This window comes from Trachurus trachurus, assembly GCF_905171665.1.
Source record: "Trachurus trachurus genome assembly, chromosome: 3".
Lineage (NCBI taxonomy): Eukaryota > Metazoa > Chordata > Actinopteri > Carangiformes > Carangidae > Trachurus > Trachurus trachurus.
The window spans coordinates 6,419,016-6,442,300 of NC_139893.1; the positions used below are offsets into that span (position 1 = coordinate 6,419,016).

Consider the following 23,285-nt stretch of genomic DNA (forward strand, 5'->3'; position numbering starts at 1 on the left):
GGGGAGCAGTGTGCAATTGCACAGTAAAACACCTTAGAGGGAACAGTGGTCGTGGTGCCTCTCGGGCGCTTTGAAGTCGGAAATCGGAGTTTTCAACTCGGGAGAATCCGAGTTCCGAGTCGCCATGAACGCAGCACTAGAGGCGAACTGAACTCTCGCAGGCTGCAGGTGACGCGGTGCTGCGTTCAAGACCGTCGGGCAACAAAGACTTGTTGACGGTTTATACTGTATATTTAACATGAATACAGTACAATCAACATAAAGAGAGAGCATGATGTATTTTATTTATTTTAAGTTTAATCTTTGATCAGACTGTCTCATCGATATTGAGTTCAGACATAAGACAGAGAAAACCTGAAAATGAGAAACTAAGAAGACACAGAATCAGCAAATGTGACTACCATGATGATCATCTGATAAAATGAATGAATAAATAAATACACATATAGGCCTGCAGAAAAAAGTAAGTAAAAATAAAGTTAAACTACAGCTTATATGTGCAATGTGGTGCACTGTCCCATTTTATAATTGAGTGCGAAACTTCATATCCATCTTATATGATAATGCCTGGTGGGAACCAGGATACTAAATCATATTAACGCTGTCCTAGCATAGTAAAGTGAGATGGCAGCCCAAAAGTATGATTGACAAAGCCACATTACACAAAAAGAAGGGGAAAAAACATGTTATGTAGTATGATGACTCAGCAAGTGTGGCGTTGGCACCAATTCAGGTTTTAATAAGAAGTTCATGGTTCAGGTGTATAGCCAGATGGAGAATACCATGTACTTGATTTTTTCCCCCAACATTTGAATAAAATGTGTGTTACAGAGCAAATTAACAAACCAGTTAACATTAATGGTCTTTATCATGACCCCACAGGACAGGAGCCAAATACCTCGATGTCCTCACTAGCCAGAAGAGAATAAGCCTTTACACCCACAACCAAATCCACATTTCTAATCCTCTCTGACGTATCCAATAATTAAAACCCCCAAATGTAAAGAATGCAATCTTTTCCAGACTTGCTCAAGTGGATGAAATGTGCACTTTTTGTGAAGATGAGCCAGAGACAATTTTGCATTTGTTTTTGTCGTCTGTATTTTTGGAGGAACATGGAATAATGTATCTACAATAAAACTTGACAGTCCATCACAATCAGACCCAAATAGATTATCTCAAAATTTGAATGACAAACCAGTATGCTTTACAACAAATCTTATGCTTCTGATGGGTAAATTTCACATCCATAAGATGAAGTTTTCCAAGTCCCAAACTTTGATATCTTCACAGTGGCATTTAATTTTTTATAAAACCATTTTAGAGCTAATGTCAAACAAGAAAAATGAACGCACAATGCTGCACTTCAAAGACTTGTTTTCAGTAACACCAAAATAAGATAAATATTAAGCGCCTTATTTATTTTTAGTTTTTTATATTTTAATTTACATGTATTTTTTTTATTTGTTACATTGCCTACTAATTATTACTCAGTGTAATATTTGTACTGATATGACTCTAGTTTTATATACATGCTGAATGTCTGTATTTTTCCAAATGTTAAATGAAGATTTTCATTGAGGAAAAAAAAGCGACTATAAAAACTTAATTTTGTCTCAGTTTATCAAATCAATAAATCTTTTCTGCTCTGGTAGTGGCGCCAACGTCTCAAGAAAATGAGAAGTACGATAACTTTTACACAGACAGTAGAAATTCCCACCGGTCCTTGAACGCCACTCGGCTGCTTTTCTCCCAGGATGCACCTGTTCAACTGAACTGTCCGAGAAAAGCCATTTTGTTGTGCTAGCTAGTTTAGCCACGAGCTAAAGACAGAGAGCCACCAAAACATGGCACGGCTGTCATACCAACGCTAAATATGTCGCTTTTATATTTTTGTTTAGAGTCGCCTAAAAAACAAAAAAGAATAATTGAATTCGTGGACATCTGTAAATAGAAAAAAAAGAAAAAGAAAAGAAAAGAAAAAAGACGGGTATGGACGGACTAGCTTGAGAAGCTAAACTGCTACTGTTAGCATGTTTATGTAGCTGACCGTAGTTATGTTTTCTGCCTGATTATCTGACCTAAATCCGTGTTTATTAGTTTGTTTATGGATGTATTTAAAAGTACACTGTGTACCAAAGACAACTGGTTCAAAAACAAAAAAGAGTAGAGGTTGTAAATAAATAAAAAGCAGCGGCGGCGGCGAGTTGAAACAACCCCAGCAGCAGCAGTGAAGTTAAGTTTTAACTTGAGCAGAAACACTTGGAGCATCCAGCGTTAATAAGCCAAAGCGCTGATAATCTGATAATGGCAGAGGACACACGACAGGACAGGAGAGCCAGCGGCTTCTCCTCCGCTATCACGGAGCACAACAACACCAACACCAACGGGATGGCCAGGACCTCAGCCTCCGCCGTGGCCTCAGGAAAAAGTGGCGCTTCAAAGAAGTTAGTGATCAAAAATTTCAAAGGTATCGTCACTGATTAATTGATTGATTCATTGTTCTCAACTTTTTTGTTTAGATAACAGATAGATATTTACCTTTATTCAGGTCTCCAGACTAACTTTTCTTTTTTTTTTTACTAGGAGCACAGTGGCCCCTAACTTGACATTTTAGGGGCACAAATCGACTTGCAAAGCAAATATTCACATTTTCTTTTCATTCATGACCCTCCTACACCTTGGCCTGACACCTTTAATGACAGATAACAGGTTCTTTGAGTGTTAAAAAAACAAAAAACCAGCAAAAATGTACAAATTTATATAAAAAGTACTTGCACTGTCTCAAATTTTCTGGATTTGCTGGTCTGGAGCCCTGTTTGTTCGTTGGACTGGAATAACAAAATAATGAACATGACATGTAGGAAATATAATCATAAAATAACAACAAAGGCCCATTCACAAGGATAAATACAACATATAACACAAACCAGCTCCTACTGACACACCACATTGTACAAAAGTGCACAGATCACAATTTATTTCGTCGTTCAGGAAAAAGTGGCGCTTCAAAGAAGTTAGTGATCAAAAATGTCAAAGGTATCGTCCCTGATTAATTGATTGATTGATTGTTCTCAACTTTTGTTTAGATAACAGATAGATATTTACCTTTATTCAGGTCTCCAGACTAACTTTTCTTTTTTTACTAGGAGCACAGTGGCCCCTAACTTGACATTGTAGGAGCGCAAACAGATAATTTAGGGGCACAAATCGACTTGCAAAGCAAATATTCACACTTCCTTTTCATTCATGACCCTCCTACACCTTGGACTGACACCTTTAATGACAGATAACAGATTCTTTGAGTGTTAAAAACAAAACAAAACAGCAAATTTACTGGCTAGTAGATGATAAAATGTACTTGCACTGTCTCAAATTTTCTGGATTTTCTGGTCTAGAGCCCTGTTTGTTGTTAGTTGGACTGAAATTACAAAATAATGAACATAACATGTAGGATATAATCAAAAAATAACAACAAAGGCCCATTCACAAGGATAAATACAACATATAACACAAACCAGCTCCTACTGACACACCACATTGTACAAAAGTGCACAGATCACAATTTATTTCGTCGTTCAGGAAAAAGTGGCGCTTCAAAGAAGTTAGTGATCAAAAATTTCAAAGGTATCGTCACTGATTAATTGATTGATTCATTGTTCTCAACTTTTTTGTTTAGATAACAGATAGATATTTACCTTTATTCAGGTCTCCAGACTAACTTTTCTTTTTTTACTAGGAGCACAGTGGCCCCTAACTTGAAATTTTAGGAGCGCAAACAGATAATTTTAGGGGCACAAATCGACTTGCAAAGCAAATATTCACACTTCCTTTTCATTCATGACCCTCCTACACCTTGGACTGACACTTTAATGACAGATAACAGATTCTTTGAGTGTTAAAAACAAAACAAAACAAAAAAAAACAGCAAATTTACTGGTTGCACATGTGCAATTAGATAAAATGTACTTGCACTGTCTCAATTTTTTGTTGGTTGAACTGAAATTACAAAATAATGAACATAACATGTAGGATATACATTAAAAAAATAACAACTAAGGCCCATTCACAAGGATAAATGCAACATATAACACAAACCAGCTCCTACTGACACACCACATTGTACAAAAGTGCACAGATACTCATCTGCATGACCGTACAACAGTAAACACAAGTACAAATCTCACCACTTTTGTTGAACTTGGCCACTAATGCAACCATTGTGTGATGTATTGTATTTATTTGTACTACTATTCTTATCATTTGTTTTGTTTTTGTCCTACTGTTATCTTATTTGTGGACCATGGGACTACAGATGGAAATTAGCAGCGCAGATTCAAAAGACAAAAGAGTGTTTTAATTTATTTTGTAGTTAGTTGAGGTTTTTTTTATTCAGTACATGTGAAGAGTCAGATCATACTCTTATTATTATGGGCATCCTGAGAAGAGCATGATCAGGTTGTCCAGGAATATTTACTAGATCATCCATCCATAATGTGTCTTGACGGGTTGTGTAAGTGTTTTGGCAGCAAGTTATTCTAATGTATAATTAATTTACTCATCTAACTGGTCTGATGAGTCTCTTCCTGCTTCACGTAGGATTTATTTGTGACATAATTGCACATAATCACATCCCACAGTGATTTTGTTATTGCGCTTGGTGGTTTTATATTGGCAGGGATGACTTCAAAGGTTCTCACAACAACATCTGGATTTGCAAATACGAGCTGTAAATAACCAGTATTCAAAGTTTAAAAAGTTAACAAACAGGAGACTGAAATATATTATAGTGATAAACATGTTTTTGTCTATTAACTTTAATGGCTTTGAGCCCAGATCTTTTGGTTTACAGGTGTTCACACACACCATGTAAAGTCTCTATCGCTCCCTGTGTGACCAGCACAGGTGGTATTATTGATGAAACTGATCAGTACTGAGTCCACTGCCAATTAAAAACACTCAAAGCAAAAAAAGACCAAACCAAACAAATGAAAAACAATCAGAGACCCATACAACAAAAATGAAGCATGAAGTCTTGCTGCAGGACAAAATAAAAACATGTTATGCAATAATCCATTTATAGAAATTACACACACACGTGAATTAAATCCAAATCCGTCTGCAACCACAGTCGTGAATATTAGAGAACTTTCCATAACAGGTGTGAGACTCGGTGCAGCATTTTATGCCGCTGGAGAATAAAGTTAATCCACATTGAAGGTGTAGCTAGCCTACTTCTGGCCTTGATATTGGGAGATGACAGTGTATGTGGGTGACACAATTAATCAGTGAGAGAGAGGATTGTCTTTGTCTTATCCTCAGTAAGTGGTTGTTATTCTGCCACTCACCTCATTAACTTCACAAATTCATAAAACAAACACTAGTCCAAGCGTTATGGACAGTTGATTATTATACTTGTTTGAAATTAGAAATAAAAGGAAAGAAAAAAGTGATATCTGCATTTTAATGGCTGCTGGTTAGATAATAAGTACTTACATGCAAACTTGACAAACTGCATCTTCGACAAAACTGTATCTGTCATTATTATTATTATGATAATTAAATATCAAAGATTTTCAATCTTCAATTTCTATTCAAACATATTTCTTTTGAGACTGTTTTTTTAGGATGACTTATGAATTTACAAGCATATTCGGAAGAACAATGTGCGTGAAATTGAACAACAGCAAAAATGTTCTGTCACCAGGAAACTTTCCCTCCACCATGAAAAATGTTTGTTTACACACTTAATTGTGGGTCCATAGTGTGTGTTGTAGGAGTTGCTCCTGCCTTGGTTCATTATCGGTCATCCCAATAATCAATATTTTAAACAGCACAGACACATCGCTGCCTAAACAAAGTAGAGCTGATTGATTTTGAGTTTGTGGAATATAGATATTAAAATATGTTTTATCTCAGTTCCTGTCGGCTTATTTGACATTGTTTTAGTGGGACCTGTAAATTCACATTATTGCTGCTGCTTTTTCTTTTTTTTCTTTTACAGACAGGCCAAAACTAGCAGAAAACTACACGGAGGACACGTGGCTGAAGCTACGAGATGCAGTCGGTGCCATTCAGAACAGCACCTCCATCAAGTACAACCTGGAGGAGCTCTACCAGGTCTGAACCAAACACGCTTCAGCTTCACAGCTACAACAGTTTAACACATTTCTCTTCGGCACTTCAGGCCACACACATACACACATACACACACACACACACACACACACACACACACACACACACACACACACACACACACACACACACACACACACACACACACACACACACACACACACACACACACACACACACACACACACACACACACACACACAAACACAGAGTCGAGTTTGCAAGTTGTTGATTTCAGGTCAAGGTTAAAATAAGGCTTGTGACTTCCTGGAGATGTGTAATTTATAACACCACAAAGAGAATTTCTGCTTTTGTTTGCTGTACACTGATACTTCCACTGCACCGACACATAACTAATGAGGATTTACACGCTTTACTACACAAATGTTCAATATAGCAAATAGTTCATGTAGTTTGTCATCAATTACAAAATCTAGTATCAGGTCTCGACTCTGTGTTTTGTGATCAAATGTTTTATTAGAGTTAAAAGGCATCTTCATACATTCAAGGATAACCAGCCTCCACATGAAGTAAATTAAAATACATTCAACATCTACCACAAGGAGTATGTACATAACTTTCCCACATAACTTAGGCAATGCATATAATAATACACGCAGACATATGTAGGCCTCCATACAACCAAGTAAGTAGTTACAGTGAGGGATGTTGAATGAGGCGGCAAATAGAACATATAAATGAAAGTATACACTGCCCGACCGTCCAAGAAAAATGTCACCACTTGGATTTAACTATGTTAATAGGTCAGAGTCTCCCATTGGATAATCACTGTTTGGATGATTGTGTTTCAGCTGGCAACGGCTTATTTAATCCTGACTTAAACAACCATGTTGAAAGACACATCCTGTGGTTGTGGAAAATATTTTAATCTGTTTCAGAAGGGTCACATTATTGGCATCAAGCAAATAAAACATCCAAGGAGATTTCTGAGACTATTAAAACTGGGTTAAGAACTGTCCAACGCATTATTATATTAAAGACTGGAAGGGGAGTGGGGAACCACAACCATCATCTTCAAGGAAGAACTGTGGTCCAAAGTGGCCACAGAGTTCATATCTTAACCCCATTGAGCATCTTTGAATAATTTATGCAACTCCTGACGGAAATAAATGTTGTGACATTGCAGAAGCTTGTTTGAAACGACGCCACAGCAAGTGCGTGCCGTAATCAAAGTTAAAGGCGGTCCAACGAGATATTAGAGTGTGTCTGTGACTTTTTTTTTTGGATGAGCAGTGTATTTATATACTGGTTTTGACTCATTGTGTTGAATTGTGAACAATCTGTGTCTCTTGTGTTTTTGTCTCTCCTCTGTTTCGAAGGCGGTGGAGAACCTGTGTTCATATAAAGTCTCGCCGACGCTGTACAAGCAGCTCCGTCAGGTCTGTGAAGACCACGTGCAGGCTCAGATCTTCCAGTTCAGAGAATATCCTTTTATTTTATTGTGTGTGTTTGTGTGTGTGACCCCACTGTGTTGCGAACCTGTTGAATCATTCACTGAGTTAATATACTAGTTAGTTGTGTGGTTGTGTTACGCTGGCAGCTGTGAACTCAGTTCAGGTGAAGTCTCTGTGCTCTGCTGCTGTTGCAGTCGTTTCTCACAAGGTGTCGATGTAGAACCAGTTTAAGCTGCAGCAGCTGCAGCTGCTGTCGTCACTGGCAGATGATGCACAGACGCTTCACATATCACAAAACTGGATTTTTTTAACAACATAATGTAAATGTCATTCTGTTACAGGACCCTTGAATGTATCTAATCATATTTAACGTTCTCTATGTGATTTCCAGCTGTTGTTAGGCTTTGTTTGTTGGTAAACAACTAATCTTTTTGATCAAAGAAGACGTTTTTTAGCTTATTTTTTATTTCAGTTTCAGTCAAAATCATACATACAGAATCATATTCGTCATATCTGCTGTTTTCTCAAGTTTTCAATACAATGTAGTGCTTATAGGGACATGATAACAACAAAGGAGGAGACAGAGAGTATAATAACAGAAAGAAAAAATAAAATAAAACAAGATAGAAGAAAATGGAATAAAAAAATATCAAGAAGGTATTTTTACATAATTCCTGTCACATATTTTCATTAAAACTGTTTAGTTTAATCACCTAAGTGAGTAGAAGTTGTTGTTTTTTCCTTAACATGGAGCTCACAGAGTCTCTGGACAACCTCTCCTTCCTGAAGCGAATGAATCGCTGCTGGCAGGACCACTGCAGACAAACTGTAAGCTTTGATGGTTTTGTTTTTTTACAAATACACAATCATACTATGTAAATAAGAAAGTTTTGAATCTTGATTTTCTTCTCTTCTCTTTTCTTCTCACAGATCATGATCCGGAGTATCTTTCTCTTCCTGGATCGTACATACGTGCTTCAGAACTCCCTGCTTCCCTCCATCTGGTAAAACAACAGTGAATTTAATTGTTTCTGTTTGTTCAGGTGGAGGCTGAGGTTATATCTAAATGTTGTTTATTATTATTATTATTATTATAATGTGTTACATCTAAATGTTTATTATTATTATTATAATGTTACAGGGACACTGGGCTGGAGCTGTTCCGTACCCACATTGTGAGCGACAACGCGGTTCAGAAGCGAACGGTTGACGGCATCTTGGAGCAGATCGAGCTGGAGCGGAACGGGGAGACGATAGATCGGAGCCTCCTCCGGAGCCTGTTGGGAATGTTGTCAGACCTGCAGGTACCGGATCGACTATCAATACATCCACAGCTAATCAATACTTCACTAGCTGGGTTCCCATTACAGGTTTTCACAAAATAAAAGCGATATTTCTAAAATTTGGAAAAAGTACAATTGCTATTTGCTAGGGATCCACGATAACTTTATTTTTAAACCGATACTGATAACTGATAACTTTCTGTTTCCAAAGGCCGATACCGATAACCAATAACCGATAACATACCTGGAGATAAGAAAGACTAGTGAGGAACTAACATAGTATATTATGACATCAATACTATAAACAAAACCAAATGTAGTTTTGACTCTTTAAATTAAGATATTCTATTAGCAAGCCTTTCAAACATTTGCTAAAAGATATCAAGCACAACTTTTTGATATCTCACATTAACATCTATTTAAATAAGGCGCATTACTTATTGATATAAAAATAAAGGCCTCTAGAACTGATGCAAATACTTTGCACCAGGATTTAAAATAAATACAAAGTGGAAAAAGTGAATTCCACAAGTTACAAATGTATGCACATTGTGCTGCATGCATTCACATGTTGACGGAAGTTCCCTGTTCCCGGATTGCGAGTCGTTCTTCCGACCTTTTTATGTTCATATTTGTATAGTTTATGTGTAACATGGGTAATCTGTAAAATACTGTGGATAAGACGTTGATATCAAGTCAAGTCGGCAACTACCAAAACTATGACCGAGTTGACGAGTTGTTCTCCGACATGAAGGAGTATTCTGATGATTTTTTTCAGTCAGAAAGTTGTTTTTCCCGATTATACCGAGGCCATTTGAACGCAGCATTCACTGCAGGCCGTTCAGGTCTCATGTAGGAGTGAGAGCGCCTGATTAAAAAACGACCCACACACCGCAGTGCTGACAAAAATATATTATATCTTATCAGGGCTATTCGTTATAATATCGGACTTATCGGATATCAGACCGATAATAATGGTGCACCGCTACTATTTGCAGGTGTTTCCATTGTTTCCAAAAGTGTTTTATGACAATAACCCAGTTGGGTGGAAACGGTACAAAGTGTGTTCTCTTCTTGTGAATGAAGAACAGACTTTTAACAGCGACATCAATTTCAACTGTGGTGACATGACGGGACGACTCAAAACAGAGAGGGAGAGCGAAGGGAAATAGACAAAATTAACAACAGGATCAGATTTGATCAGACCTGGAGTGACGTGTAAATGCGAGAAAAGTGTTTCCTTTAAACTTTTGTGATACACTTTGATATCGACACGCGGTATTTGAGAGGTTTTTTGAAAGGTAGGTGTTTCCATTACCTGTTTTTTATTGTGATATTTAGGTTTTGCGCATTTCTAGGGGTTAACGGAAACACAACTAGTGTGTGTGTGCGTGTGTGTGTGTTATTGTTTTTGACCTGTTGCTTTGTCAAAATGTTTGTTCAGGTTTACAAAGATTCATTTGAGGAGAGATTTCTGATTGAGACCAACCGCCTGTACGCAGCAGAGGGGCAGCGGCTGATGCAGGAGAGAGATGTGAGCAGGACTCTTTGTTTTTATCCAAAGATACAGATCAATTAGATTTGATTGATTGAATGTACTTATTGATCATGTGTGTTTGTGTGTGTGTCCAGGTGCCTGAATACCTGCACCACGTGGCTCGTCGGTTAGAGGAGGAGAATGATCGAATCCTGAGCTACCTCGACCAGAGCACTCAGTAAATCTTCTTTTTGATTTTAACTGTATCTTAACATGTTATTCAGTTATTAACTATAGATATTAGGATCAATGACGTGATGCATCTACACATCATATACAGGAAAATGAATCTGGACTCAAATGTGGAATAAATGTGATTCACTTTTGCAATGCAACACAATGATTCTTGACAAATTTTACATAATTTGTCAAGTTATTTAGAAGAAAAAACAGTGTGCATCAAAATTTAGATATAGAAATACAGCAAAAAATCTATCTCAGTTTATTGTGTTCAGAAGAATCTTTAGTTTTTATAGGTTCATTTAAATCCACTGTAGGTGGATCAAATATGTAATATTTATCTTTCTTTTGTGGCTACACCATTTGACATTTTCAGGGGCATCAGTCTTACGTTTGTTTGAAAAAATGACATAAAACCAACATGAATAAAACCAATTAACATCCAATCATAACATCTTGTGTGCACACAAATTGTCATTTTCTTGTAGCTTTAGTTGTGTGATGCTGAATGAGTGAAAGACTTTATGGGGAATAGAAAGCCTTTGAATACAATTTGTAATTTTTTCTCTTTTTTTATTTCCTCCTCATTGTTTTACAGGAAACCACTTATTAGCTGTGTTGAGAAACAACTTTTAGGAGAACACATGACTGCAATACTACAAAAGGGTGAGTCTGAGGGGAGTAGTGGGAGCATGTGTGTGTGTGGTTGTGTTAACTGGATTAATGAAGCTTACAGTTTTCATTCATGTTGAACTGTGCCAGAGGAGTATTGATTTTATGCAGCTGTATATCTTACAGCACTAATTTGAATAGAATTATAAATAAATTATGTTTTGTTTTGTTTATCAAACTCATTTACTTTGTTTTCTTTGAAGTGGTTGTGATTAAAATTTACCAGAGCTCTCAGTCATTTTTATTTTTCTGTATATTGAATATACAGCTCTGAGACCACTCCAAAATGTTATTAATAAATCAGCTTCTCTACATGTTTCATTCTACTTAATGAGGAACTGATTAGTTGATCGCCTGAACCAAATCATATTAAATGAAGATTATAAAAAACACTACTGCGATTAAAAATTGAGGTTATTCAACCAGTGTTGATTTCTGAACTCTTCCTAAGTTAAAACAATAGTGTTTTGTTGTTTAAAAATGAATATGAACTTGGTTTCTTTTGCATTATTTTTATTCAAGGTCTGAAAAGTTGCCATTTTTTGCAAATAAATTACGAGAGTTTTATTTCAGTTTTGGGAGAAATGTTTATGTAGTTTAGAATAAAACAAAAAAAAATGTTCTTTTTACTTTAAACACATACCTGTAAATAGTAAAACCAGAGAAACCGATCATTTTTGAAGTGGTCTCTTAATTTTTTCCAGAGCTGTAAAAGCGTGTGCACATCTGTATTCATGTGTAATGTGTGTGTGTGTAATGTGTGTGTGTTGTGTGTGTGTGTGTGACAGGTCTGAGCACCCTGCTGGATGAAAACCGTGTGACGGAGCTGGCTCTGCTTTACCAGCTCTTCAGCAAGGTGAAGGGAGGACTTCCCACGCTGCTGCAGTTCTGGAGGGATTACATTAAGGTAACGATGTTTAAACACTGTCGCTCAGCCGACATGAACTGAACGTGGCCGTGAAACACAAAGTGTCTGCATCAAGAAAATATATATTCAGGTCCTTTTTATGTGTGAGAAGTCGGGGTGTCCTCGATTTTCATAATCAAATCTGATACGTCAGGTTTTGCTCTTAGTCGACTAATCGTTGAATCATGTTGTTTTTTCCATTATTCATTCATTATTAATTTGCGTCTTTTTCTGCTCCAGAGAAAAGAGTTAAAACACCCGAAAAAACAAATTTAATTCTTCAGTTGGCATAAGATAACAACAACAGGATATTCTACATCCATCCGAGTTTGTGCTGTGTTTTTAACAAGTGTGTACGGAGAATGAAAACATGAAGTCCCATTGTTGTGTGGCCGTGATATGAGCATCTGTGATTGTATTCAGGGGTCAGGGGTCGAGTGTCACAGCTCCACGGACAGTGCCGGTGTGTGCTGTGCAATCGCGAGACAGAGAACGCGTCCCTTTGTTTAATATTGTAAATAAAACTTTAGGCCCGAATTTAATTTTCCCTCCATTGAAGGAAAACAACATCAAGTGGTGAGAGAGAGAGACGGGTCCTCCGATGCTCGAGCACTCGCTGTGATGTTTGTATCAAAACAGTTTAGTTTATTTAGTTTATAGCAGGACAGCGTGCAGTGACAATTAATTATTCAAAGAAATAAAAAGATGGCTGCTCCAGATTTAGCGAGAAAGCTAATTTCCATCTGTAGTCCTTGACATAAAGACAGATATCATAAATAGACTCTAAGTACAAGTTAAAATACACAATTCAGGGTACATTAATTAACACCAATCATAAGGGTGTCTTTTAAAGAGAAAGGGGGAAAAAAAACAAAAAGGACAGTCATCATGATTCAATTACAAAGGGCAATGTCAAGTATGGTAAATACAGGTGCCCATTACCTAAAAAACGCGAAGTCCACACTGCATGATGCATTCAATCGAGCAATATAGTTTTGCCTATATTATAAGAAAACAAATAAATTCTATGTAAAAATCCAGATGTTCAGCAGCAGGGAGCAGGAGCACCCGTTATATTCAGAATGGTTCGAAGACGAGGTTGATAGTCGAATCAGATCTATAATCGACTGTATTGAGAAGTGAATTTCTACACGTACGTAACTGTGACCTCGTCTGCGTTCCCAGTCCTTCGGCGGAGAGATCGTCTGCACTCCAGAGAAAGACAAGGACATGGTGCAGGACCTGCTGGACTTCAAGGACAAGATGGACAACGTGGCGCAGAGCTGCTTCACACGCAACGAGGGATTCATCAACGCCATGAAGGAGGCGTTCGAGACGTTCATCAACAAGAGGCCCAACAAACCCGCCGAGCTCATCGGTAGGTCGGAGTCGGACGCAGAAATGTAGCAGCCCCCAGTCAGACGTTGGGTTTTTTAGCGTGAGCTGTGTAACCGTAAACAAAAATATAAAACAAACCAATAAATGTACATACACTGCATCCACAATTATTAGGCAAGTGAGTATTTTGACCTTATTATCATTTTTATACATATTTTTCAACTTCAACCTATATAAACTTGAATGTTTGTTGGATTTAAGCGTAATAATGAGGTGACCTGTATTAGTGTATTATTGAGGGAGGATGTGGCCAAAGTGATCAACGCCCTATATTAAGGAGGACTGTGCATAATAATTACGCAACTTCTTTACCTCAGACAAAATGGGCCAAAAAGGAGATTTAACAGACTCTGGAAAGTCAAAAATTGTAAAATGCCTTTCAGATGGATGTAGTGCTCTTAAAAGTACCATAAATGTTGGTGTATTTTTCATCTAAAAAGTTGGGTGCGGGTTGCGCTATATTGCACTAAATGTACAGTATTCAAATTACACTGCAATCTTTTTCCTTTTTTAATTTAAAATAACAAGAGCTACAATGCAGCACAGAAACTTCACATTGTAGACTTGTGGAATAACTTGTTTAACAGTTTGTTTTCCCAGTTTGAGACCCTCAAAAATAGACTGCGACTTATATTCCAGTGCGACTTATATTTCGTATTTTACGGTAGCTAAATAACTGGGGCGTGGTCACTGAAAAGTCAAATGTTTTGTTGCACATAGTCAACAGGGTCGCAATAAATGTGTGGAGAAAAAAAAGATGCAAATAACGGCTAAAGACTTATAAAGAGTTAGACGTGATGCTACCAAGAACCCATTATCCTGGTTTCTGGGCTCAGATTGAAAGATGTTAAAAAGTCCTTAAGAAAGTAGCACACTCCTCTTTCCTTTTTTAATGTACTTTTCTGTGTCTGTTAACTTTTTGTTATAGAAACAGGGTCACAAGATAAAAGATTCAAAACATACACAAAAATACATAGAATAAAGATAATGAATAAGAGTTTACAGTCATTTACAGACACCGAAACAATTTCATTCTCATACTGTTGCAGTTTTTCTTTGTTTGTTTTTTTAAATAATTATTTCTAGTGATGATAATAACATCTTTATTGTTTCTCATCCAGCTAAATATGTGGATTCGAAGTTAAGAGCAGGGAACAAGGAGGCCACAGAGGAGGAGCTGGAGAGAATCCTGGACAAGATCATGATAATCTTTCGTTTCATACACGGTTAGTCACACCTCTGTGTTTGTCTGCTTTCCCAGTCAGTGAACGTTACCAAAACCACCGTGAAGCTCGTTACTGTCTCTAATGATGAGACCTATTGATCTCTGGTTTTTCTCTCCCTCCAGGAAAAGACGTGTTTGAAGCTTTTTATAAGAAAGACTTGGCGAAGCGTCTGCTGGTCGGCAAGAGCGCTTCAGTTGACGCCGAGAAGTCGATGCTGTCGAAGCTCAAACATGGTGAATGTCTGCTCCGATGTTTTGTGTCTCGAATTAGGAAAAGTTGTCGTTTATAACCAAAGTCTTTGTCTGAGATAAAAGGTTTTTATTGTAGATGAGATATCAAAGAATGTCTTTGCTGAAAGCTGCACTTCAAAGTTCATTATCAAGCGTCTTACTCACACTTTAACTATTTTGATCATCGAAAAATCGGTTTGGGTAGAAAAAAAAGTCAAAATTCTCTGATTTCAGCTTCTTAAATGTGAATATTTTTGGTTTCTTTGTTCCTTTATGAAAACAAACTGAGTCACCCCACTAGTTTGTGGACAAAATAAGACATTTGAGGACGTCCTCTTGTGGTTTGGGAAACACTGATTGACATTTTTCAGCATTTTTAAACATTTTATTGACCAAACAACTGATCGATTAAACGTTTAAATAGTCGACAGATGAATCGATAATGAAAATAATCGTTAGTTGCAGCCCTGGACCAATCGCTAAATGGAGTCCTTATCTAAGAATATAGAAATATCTCATATGTAATGGCCAATGGGAGTGTATATTCAACTGAATTTTGACAATAATCTACAAAATAATTTAAAATATATACATTGGGAATTAATCAAAAATAAATGTTTCCTAATTTTTCTAATAATTACGTTGTTGCATTTTTCCAGTGGCAAGAAATTACAGCCAGCAAACATCAACTCAACATAAAACTCCCTCTTGTGGCGAAAAGTGGCAATGACAAAGATTCTTAGACTTGAGAAAGTTGATAAATAGCTTTTGTTCTTAAATTTGAGAGTAGGACTAAGTCACTAAAGACTAAAATGTTGCTCTAAGACACTTAATATATAAATAAATTTGGCCCCTGGTCAGTGCAGTATGTCCACTCTGTGGTTCTGCTGATGAACATTAAACTACTATGATACATGCAGAGAGAGACGATGTTTGCATCTTCTACACAGTGTGACAGCAGCTCTGATGCTGATGAGTCATAATGTGCTTTAGTGGTAAAATAATGTGTCATGTGTTCGTGTGAAGTGTGAGAAGAAGTCACACATGACATCTGTGGTTTTCACTTCCTGCAGAATGTGGAGCAGCGTTTACCAGTAAGCTTGAAGGGATGTTCAAGGACATGGAGCTGTCTAAAGACATCATGATCCAGTTCAAACAGGTACTTTACATCACTCATGTACAAAACGAACAATGTTTTCCACTGCACTGTGTCATTAGATGCAGTTTTTTGTTTCCATGCATCATTGATGTGGTGTTTCTCTTCAGTATATGCAGAACCAGAGTGAACCCAGCAATATAGAACTGACTGTCAACATCCTCACTATGGGATACTGGCCGTCGTACACACCCATGGAGGTCCACCTGCCCCCAGAGGTGAGTGTTTCTGCAGCAAGGGGCTTTTTTTTTTTACTAGGACACCAGTGACCCCCATTATTGAAAATTTTAGGAGCGCAAGCAGAATTGGTGACCTCTCTCCTTTACCGATCCCAAAACATCATCAAACATTCATTCATCCTCATCTCTACAACCATGGCAATAAAAATAATCCTACTCAACTGGAAAGAGAGAACAAAACTTTCACTACAACACACACCATAAATCAACTTGTTTTTTTTACTTTTTATTTTTCATTTTTCCACAAAAACAAAACATTCACTGACGTAGGACCATATGAATTGAAATACAGGTAAATAAAATGCAGTAAAAATACCATAAAGAGAAATCGCACAGAGAATAAATATTTGCACCATAGGGAATAACAGCAGTACAATATCAATCTTAGAGATGTATGACAGTCTTATAATAACCCATATTCCTCCATTAGTCCTCCAAATAGAGAGTAATACAGTTCCACCTTTGTTCAAAAGTGTCCATTTTCAGTCATTCGCTCCATTGTGTAGACCCTTTTCAGTCTCTGTACCCACTGATTTATGGTCGGTGGTTTTGGATCTTTCCAGTTAACAGTTATCATTTTCTTAGCAATCAGTAAAAGTATCCGTAACATGTATCTTTGATCTGAACTGTATGTTTCCTGAGGTAGCCTGTAGCTCCTAGCAGGAATATCAATGGGTCCAATGGGGAATTCACTCGTAGGATCTTGTCAGGCTCTTCCTTGACTCTCTTCACTATAAATCAACTTGCAAAGCAAATTTTCACATTTCCTTTTCATTCATGATCTTCACACACAGTGGCCTGCCACCTGTAATGACAGACACCAGATTCTTTGAGTTGCCACTTCCATGTTTCACCAGTGTTAAAAAAACAAAAAACGGCAAATTTACTGGTTGTAAATGCGCACGTAGATTACTTGCACTGTCTCAAAGGGGCAAAATGCCTCCATTTAGGGGCAGTCTGGAGCCCTGTGAAGGTTATGTTTTGACACTGAACAGACTGATTTCTTTTATATATTTATTTATTTTTCAGGGAGGTCAAACACACAAAAGACAATGAAGTTAGATAAACACTTCAAATACAGATTTCATGGAGATACAATGATGGCCCATGTCTCAGAGTTTTTCTCCCATCTATAATTCTCCCTTTCATTTTACTTTAAAGAGGAACTCTGCTACATTTTTACCTAAATTAAACAGCTTCAGAGTTTAATAAATGACTTGTAACTTGTTCCAGGGAGAATGGAGGCTCTCTCCCTTCCACCTAGCGTCTCTGGGCTGAAAACCAACCTTGTAAGATCAGAGCCTCCGACCCGGTGTCCCATCTTTTGTTCTTGACAGATTAAACAACACACCGTAAATGATATATATAACGTTGCGTACCACTCTATTGATTGCTTTCTCGCCAGCTTCTTGAAAACAAATGCACATGGCCGAGAGAAGGAGTTGGCAACACAGAAGAAAAGAGACCGAACTTGCGTAGTTCCCCTTTAAATAACTACAAACTGAGTCACACTCACTCATTCATTCACAAAAAACGCTCTCAGCACAGTCTCTCAAAAAAAGTCCAGTAAAGACGTCAGTTATTGTGTCTCTGAGCTAATGAACCAATGAAAACAACAAGATCTCTCTGGCTTTTATAGAAATTATTTGTCTTAGCATGATGTAAATTTTATGAACAGCTTTTACTCAAGTCTTTTAAAGTTGGAGCATTTGATTGCAGCCCCTTTCTCCCTTCTAAAAACTAATATTATCTATTATTTTTGAATAGATAAATTTCATGTCTTTGTGTGTTGGTAGATGGTGAAACTCCAGGAGGTTTTCAAGCTCTTCTACCTGGGGAAGCACAGCGGGAGGAAGCTGCAGTGGCAGCCGACACTCGGCCACGCTGTTCTCAAGGCCGAGTTTAAGGAGGTAAGTAGTAACGCATCGTAACGTCGCAGCAGGAAGACGAACCGAAAATGTGAAAATGTACGAAGCTCATTTCTAACGACAACGACCTTCATCCTACAGGGAAAGAAGGAGCTGCAGGTTTCTCTGTTCCAGACTCTGGTGCTGCTGATGTTCAACGAGGAAGCGGAGTTCAGCGTGGAGGAGATTCGTACAGCCACCGGCATAGGTGACATGTTGTTTTCTGTTACCCACCTCTCACACTTTCCCAACTCCCCACGGTCAAATGAAAGGTCACTGAGGCCTGATTTTTGTCAAGGAGGTGTATTTTGGGGTAAACTCTGGATGTCCCAAATTTCAGAATGGAAGTCAAATTTTTGGACCCGTAATGAATTTTTACCACACCCTTATTTGACCCTTCGCTGGACAAAAATGTCTAATGGGTTTTTTTAATGTAAAAATAAAGTAAACATTTTAACTAACAGATTTCACCATGAAACTTCCCAAGTTTATTACTCACATTAAGACAAATATTTTTTGTATTACAAGTTTGGTCAAATTTTATGTGTAAATATGTAAATGAGGCCATATCTAATGAAATATGCACTAATTTCTAGAACTGAAATCTGAACAATGGATAAAGCAAGCCCCTTTCAAAATTCTTGTTTTATTTTGTTGACATATTATAGTCAGAAGTTTTCACCGAGGGGATTTGGGATATCTTTTTTTTTTTTGTCACTAAAATACTGTCACCAGCCCTAAAGCCCATAGAGCCCTATAGAAATTTTGTGTTTTTGCAGCAAAAACAACCGGCCAGGAAGGGGTTAAAAATTTAGAAACCCAGGTCAAAAGTGGTTTTCATGTTTAGTCAAGACCCAGCCCTATATAATATGTATCACAAATATTTTGGGAGTAACTGATATATCTAAATTTTGTCCAGGGGTCATGGAAGTGGTACAAATTGAAGGATCATCCGAGGGTTAAAATAATATAATATAACATAGCACAACTTTTCTACTGCTGCATCTGTAACTGTCGCTGTGTCTCGGTGTCTCTGTCCGCACAGAGGAGGGAGAGCTCAATCGCACGCTGCAGTCCCTCGCCTGCGGAAAAGCACGAGTCTTGAACAAGAACCCGCGAGGCAAAGACGTGGAGGACGGAGACCGTTTCAACTTCAACAACGACTTCAAACACAAACTGTTCCGCATCAAGATCAATCAGATCCAAATGAAGGAAACGGTAAAAGCAGCAGCAGCAGCAGCATCTTTCTTTCTTTCTTTCGTTTTCTCTTCTCTGTTTTGTGTTTTCAACTGTATATTTGATACTGTTGGACCCCAGGAAGAATAGCTGTGGCTTTGCTGCAGCTAATGGGGATCTTAATAAACAAATAAACAAATAAACAGGCTTTGTTTGGGGTTGTATGATCTACAAATAGCCCCTAAGTACTTTAATTGCAGTAGAAGACTCTCTGCACTCCTCCCGTTAGCAACGCCAGCCCATAATAGCCCTGCCCAGAGATTTACAATATACAGTGTTGTGAACAGACCCAAAGAAACGGTCTATTTTCACGGCCTAAAAGAGGTTTTACCTGAAAAAAAAATACACAGTTCCATTGTTCGCTATAATATAATTTTTTCCAGCCCTTCAAAGTGCAGGAAAAACGCAGTTTTTATTTGGACCTAACCAACTCACGTATCCCTCCGCCCAGGGTTAGCGCCCGCCGATCAGCAGTTGGTTAGGTCCAAATAAAAACTTTTTCCTGCACTTTGAAGGGCTGGAAAAAATTATATTATAGCGAACAATGGAACTGTGTATTTTTTTTTTCAGGTAAAACCTCTTTTTAGGCCGTGAAAATAGGCCGTTTCTTTGGGTCTGTTCACAACACTGTATGTTGTAAATCTCTGGGCAGGGCTATGGGCTGGCGTTGCTAACGGGAGGAGTGCAGAGAGTCTTCTACTGCAATTAAAGTACTTAGGGGCTATTTGGAGATCATACAACCCCACTTTTTAAAAAAAAAATGCTACTATCCCTTTAATCTTTCCCTCCGTGTCGTCACAGGTGGAGGAGCAGGTGAGCACCACGGAGCGTGTTTTCCAGGACCGGCAGTACCAGATCGACGCTGCTGTGGTTCGCATCATGAAGATGAGGAAGACGCTCAGTCACAACCTGCTGGTGTCGGAGCTCTACAACCAGCTCAAGTTCCCTGTCAAGGTGACGTAGCTTTTTAGTCTTTAGCAGGGATGTGACGATTATACGTAGATCTTCTTGGTACGATTGTTGTCTGAGAAATAATCACGGTATTAGAATTATCATCACTATTATGCATTAATTAAAGCGTTTGTATAAATAAAATTCAACCTTTATTCCCACATTATAGCCTAAGCCTACCTATGACACGATACATAACTTTAGAGATAGGAGATTCAATAATATTATGTATTCTTCTATGTTAAATATATGATGAAATGCTTGGACACACTTTAATTTCACAATGACTATGAATACGTAAAATTAAATCAAGTCAAAATATAATTACATTACTAATTATATACACAAAATATTTTAAGTATCTATTAATATTGGACCAATTATTAATCCCTGTGTTTGATAAGAGCTTGCATTAAAGGGCTACTTCACCCAAAATCGAGAATTCACCAATTTTCTACTCACCGTCATGCCAAGGAAGGGTTTAGAGAACTTTCGGAGTTATCAAAACACTTTAGGAGTTGCAGGGGGGGTCCGGCTGGCAACGGATTTTCATATAATGGCGGTGGATAGAGTTCACTTTTGAATCGTCCAAAACACACACTATGAAACATCCAGATACCTCCATACTGCTCGTCTGTACTGACCCAAGTGTCCTGAAGCCGCCACATGAAAAAGTAGTTTTTAGCCTTGTTGTAGTAATACTGTAGCTCCCAGTGACTCTGTTGATGTTGATGATATTTGCTGTGAGATGTTCGTTCGTCGTTGTAAACCATTGGATGTTTGACGTAAACACAGAAGAACATCTCGCAGCAAATCTTGTGCAGCCACTGGGAGCTACTGCTACAACAGGGCTAAAAACAGAGATCAAATTCATTTTTTCGAACAACTTTTTCATGTGGCGGCTTCAGGACACTTGGGTCAGTACAGACGAGCAGTATGGAGGTATCTGGATGTTTCATAGTGTGTGTTTTGGACGATTCAAAAGTGAACTCTATCCACCACCATTATATGAAAATCACCCCTGGAACTCCAAAAGAGTTTTGATGACTCCTAAAGTTCTCCCAACCCTTCCTTGGCATGACGATGAGTAGAAAATTGGTGAATTATCGATTTTGGGTGAAGTATTCCTTTAAAAGATACCAATGAATTAATATAAGAGGGTATAATAAATGTACATGTACAAACACATGACAGAGAAAAAAAATCTCACCCGTCTTTTTCTCCCTCCCAACAGCCGGGCGACCTGAAGAAGCGGATCGAGTCGCTCATAGACAGAGACTACATGGAGCGGGACAAGGAGACTCCGAACCAGTACCACTATGTTGCCTGATGTGGGGGAGGGAGGGGGGAGAGGGGAGGGGGCTCAGTCGCCGCCGCCTCACAGCAGGCGAACAGCTGGCTCCCCAAAAAAAAACAGCATCACAGCCCCTCAGCCTCCCACGACTACTTTACTCTCTCCTCTGGCGCCCACGTTTCCCTCCCTCCACCCACACAGCGTCGGTCCACTCCAGACCGACGACACGACGCTCCAGAGACACGAGAGAGAAAGAGAGAAACAGAAAGAGAGAGACTCGGCTGCACTGTTTCCACGGCGACACATCTTTTAGTGGGACTCTTCAACGAGACGGGGGCTGGAGGAGGAGCTGCTGCCGCCGCCGCCGCCCGGGTCGTTGATATGTTGGTTTATGTGACTTAACAAAAATCTGCTAATGCAAAACTCAACTGAAAAATAACTAGCACTTTCCTCTTGTTTTTGTTGTGTTTATCCTCCTCGGGATTGGGATTTTTTTTTTTGTTTCATTTTGTTTCGTTTTGTTTTTGTTTTGTTTTGTCCATCACATCGTTCTAAAAAAAAAAAATCACTTATTTTCTACAATAGTTGGTTTTTGTCTTTTAGTTTTAAGATTTTTTTTTTGTTTCGTTTTAATTTCAATTTCTTTGTTCATGAATGGCTACACAAACTGCTGAGTGTTAAAGCTGATTGGTTGGTTGCTTCATGTGGCAGAGTTGACAGCAGAGAGGAGGACACTTGAGGAGGGATGAAGTGTTTTGTTTTTTTCCTCCCAAAGGGCGGGCGGGGGGGCCGAGCGAATCAGATGCGTTTGTTTAGGGCCAGAGGTCGGAGGTCATTGCTCTCACGGACACACGGACGATATAAATGATATGCAGGCAAGCCACTTTGTCTTTGGGTATCTTGTATGTTTTGACCAAAATGTCCAATGTCATGTGCTGACGTTTTTGTAGATCAGATTGTATTCTATGTACGAGTGAGAAAAGTGAACCTGAATAAATGGATATTTAATGATTCAGTTTACAATTTGTAGAATTTTTAAATAACCAGATGCAGCAGTGGTGCAAGATGCAAACTGTCGCTGATTTCATCTAACTAAAAATAAAAAAGCGGAACTAGTTATTAGTGACTAAACAAGTGGTTAACAAGGATGATTTCTAGCTATAGGGCAGCTTTGAGCGTTTGCGTTTTAGACCTAAAAAACAGCAAAGCTACTTAGATTGGAAGGTATCCTAAGCATCACGGCACTAATTTTCTAATTTGTCCTTTTTTCCTTTTTATATTTCTCAGCCCCAAATGATACAAGAAGGAAGTGGATTGTCTGTTCCTCTTGGCAGACAAGTCATTTAGAAATTTTAAATCTAATCTAAATTTAGATTTAAACGCACTCAGCTCTTCTCAATAAACAATTAAAGCCGCCGCTTTCACCGAAATGAGCCTCTAAAGATGTAAATTTCTCAAGTTTCTTAATGATAGAACTGAAAATGAAGCATTTCTTGTTATTTTCACTCTTACACTC

General features: G+C 38.2%; 1 protein-coding gene across 1 annotated transcript; it reads left to right on the forward strand.

Moving 5' to 3' along the window:
* The first annotated feature begins 1,770 nt into the window (after window positions 1–1,770).
* On the forward strand, window positions 1,771–21,839 carry cul4a (cullin 4A). Its single transcript, XM_083969211.1, has 20 exons — window positions 1,771–2,470; window positions 6,005–6,120; window positions 7,479–7,582; window positions 8,312–8,381; window positions 8,484–8,557; window positions 8,695–8,857; window positions 10,281–10,370; window positions 10,469–10,551; window positions 11,152–11,219; window positions 12,014–12,132; window positions 13,318–13,510; window positions 14,652–14,756; window positions 14,879–14,989; window positions 16,060–16,145; window positions 16,253–16,360; window positions 18,178–18,291; window positions 18,391–18,496; window positions 19,334–19,506; window positions 20,326–20,478; window positions 21,710–21,839. Exons 1-20 carry the CDS (start codon window positions 2,308–2,310, stop codon window positions 21,803–21,805), a joined length of 2,295 nt encoding a protein of 764 aa, XP_083825337.1. The 5' UTR covers window positions 1,771–2,307; the 3' UTR covers window positions 21,806–21,839.
* The last annotated feature ends 1,446 nt before the right edge of the window (window positions 21,840–23,285 follow it).

What these genes read in the sequence shown, in the direction of transcription:
- cul4a (XM_083969211.1), top strand. Translation starts at nt 2,308, where the DNA reads ATGGCAGAGGACACACGACAGGACAGGAGAGCCAGCGGCTTCTCCTCC. An exon ending in AGGTCCACCTGCCCCCAGAG is followed by an intron (nt 16,361 to 18,177) that starts GTGAGTGTTTCT and finishes GTGTGTTGGTAG; the next exon opens with ATGGTGAAACTCCAGGAGGT. An exon ending in TCGTACAGCCACCGGCATAG is followed by an intron (nt 18,497 to 19,333) that starts GTGACATGTTGT and finishes CTGTCCGCACAG; the next exon opens with AGGAGGGAGAGCTCAATCGC.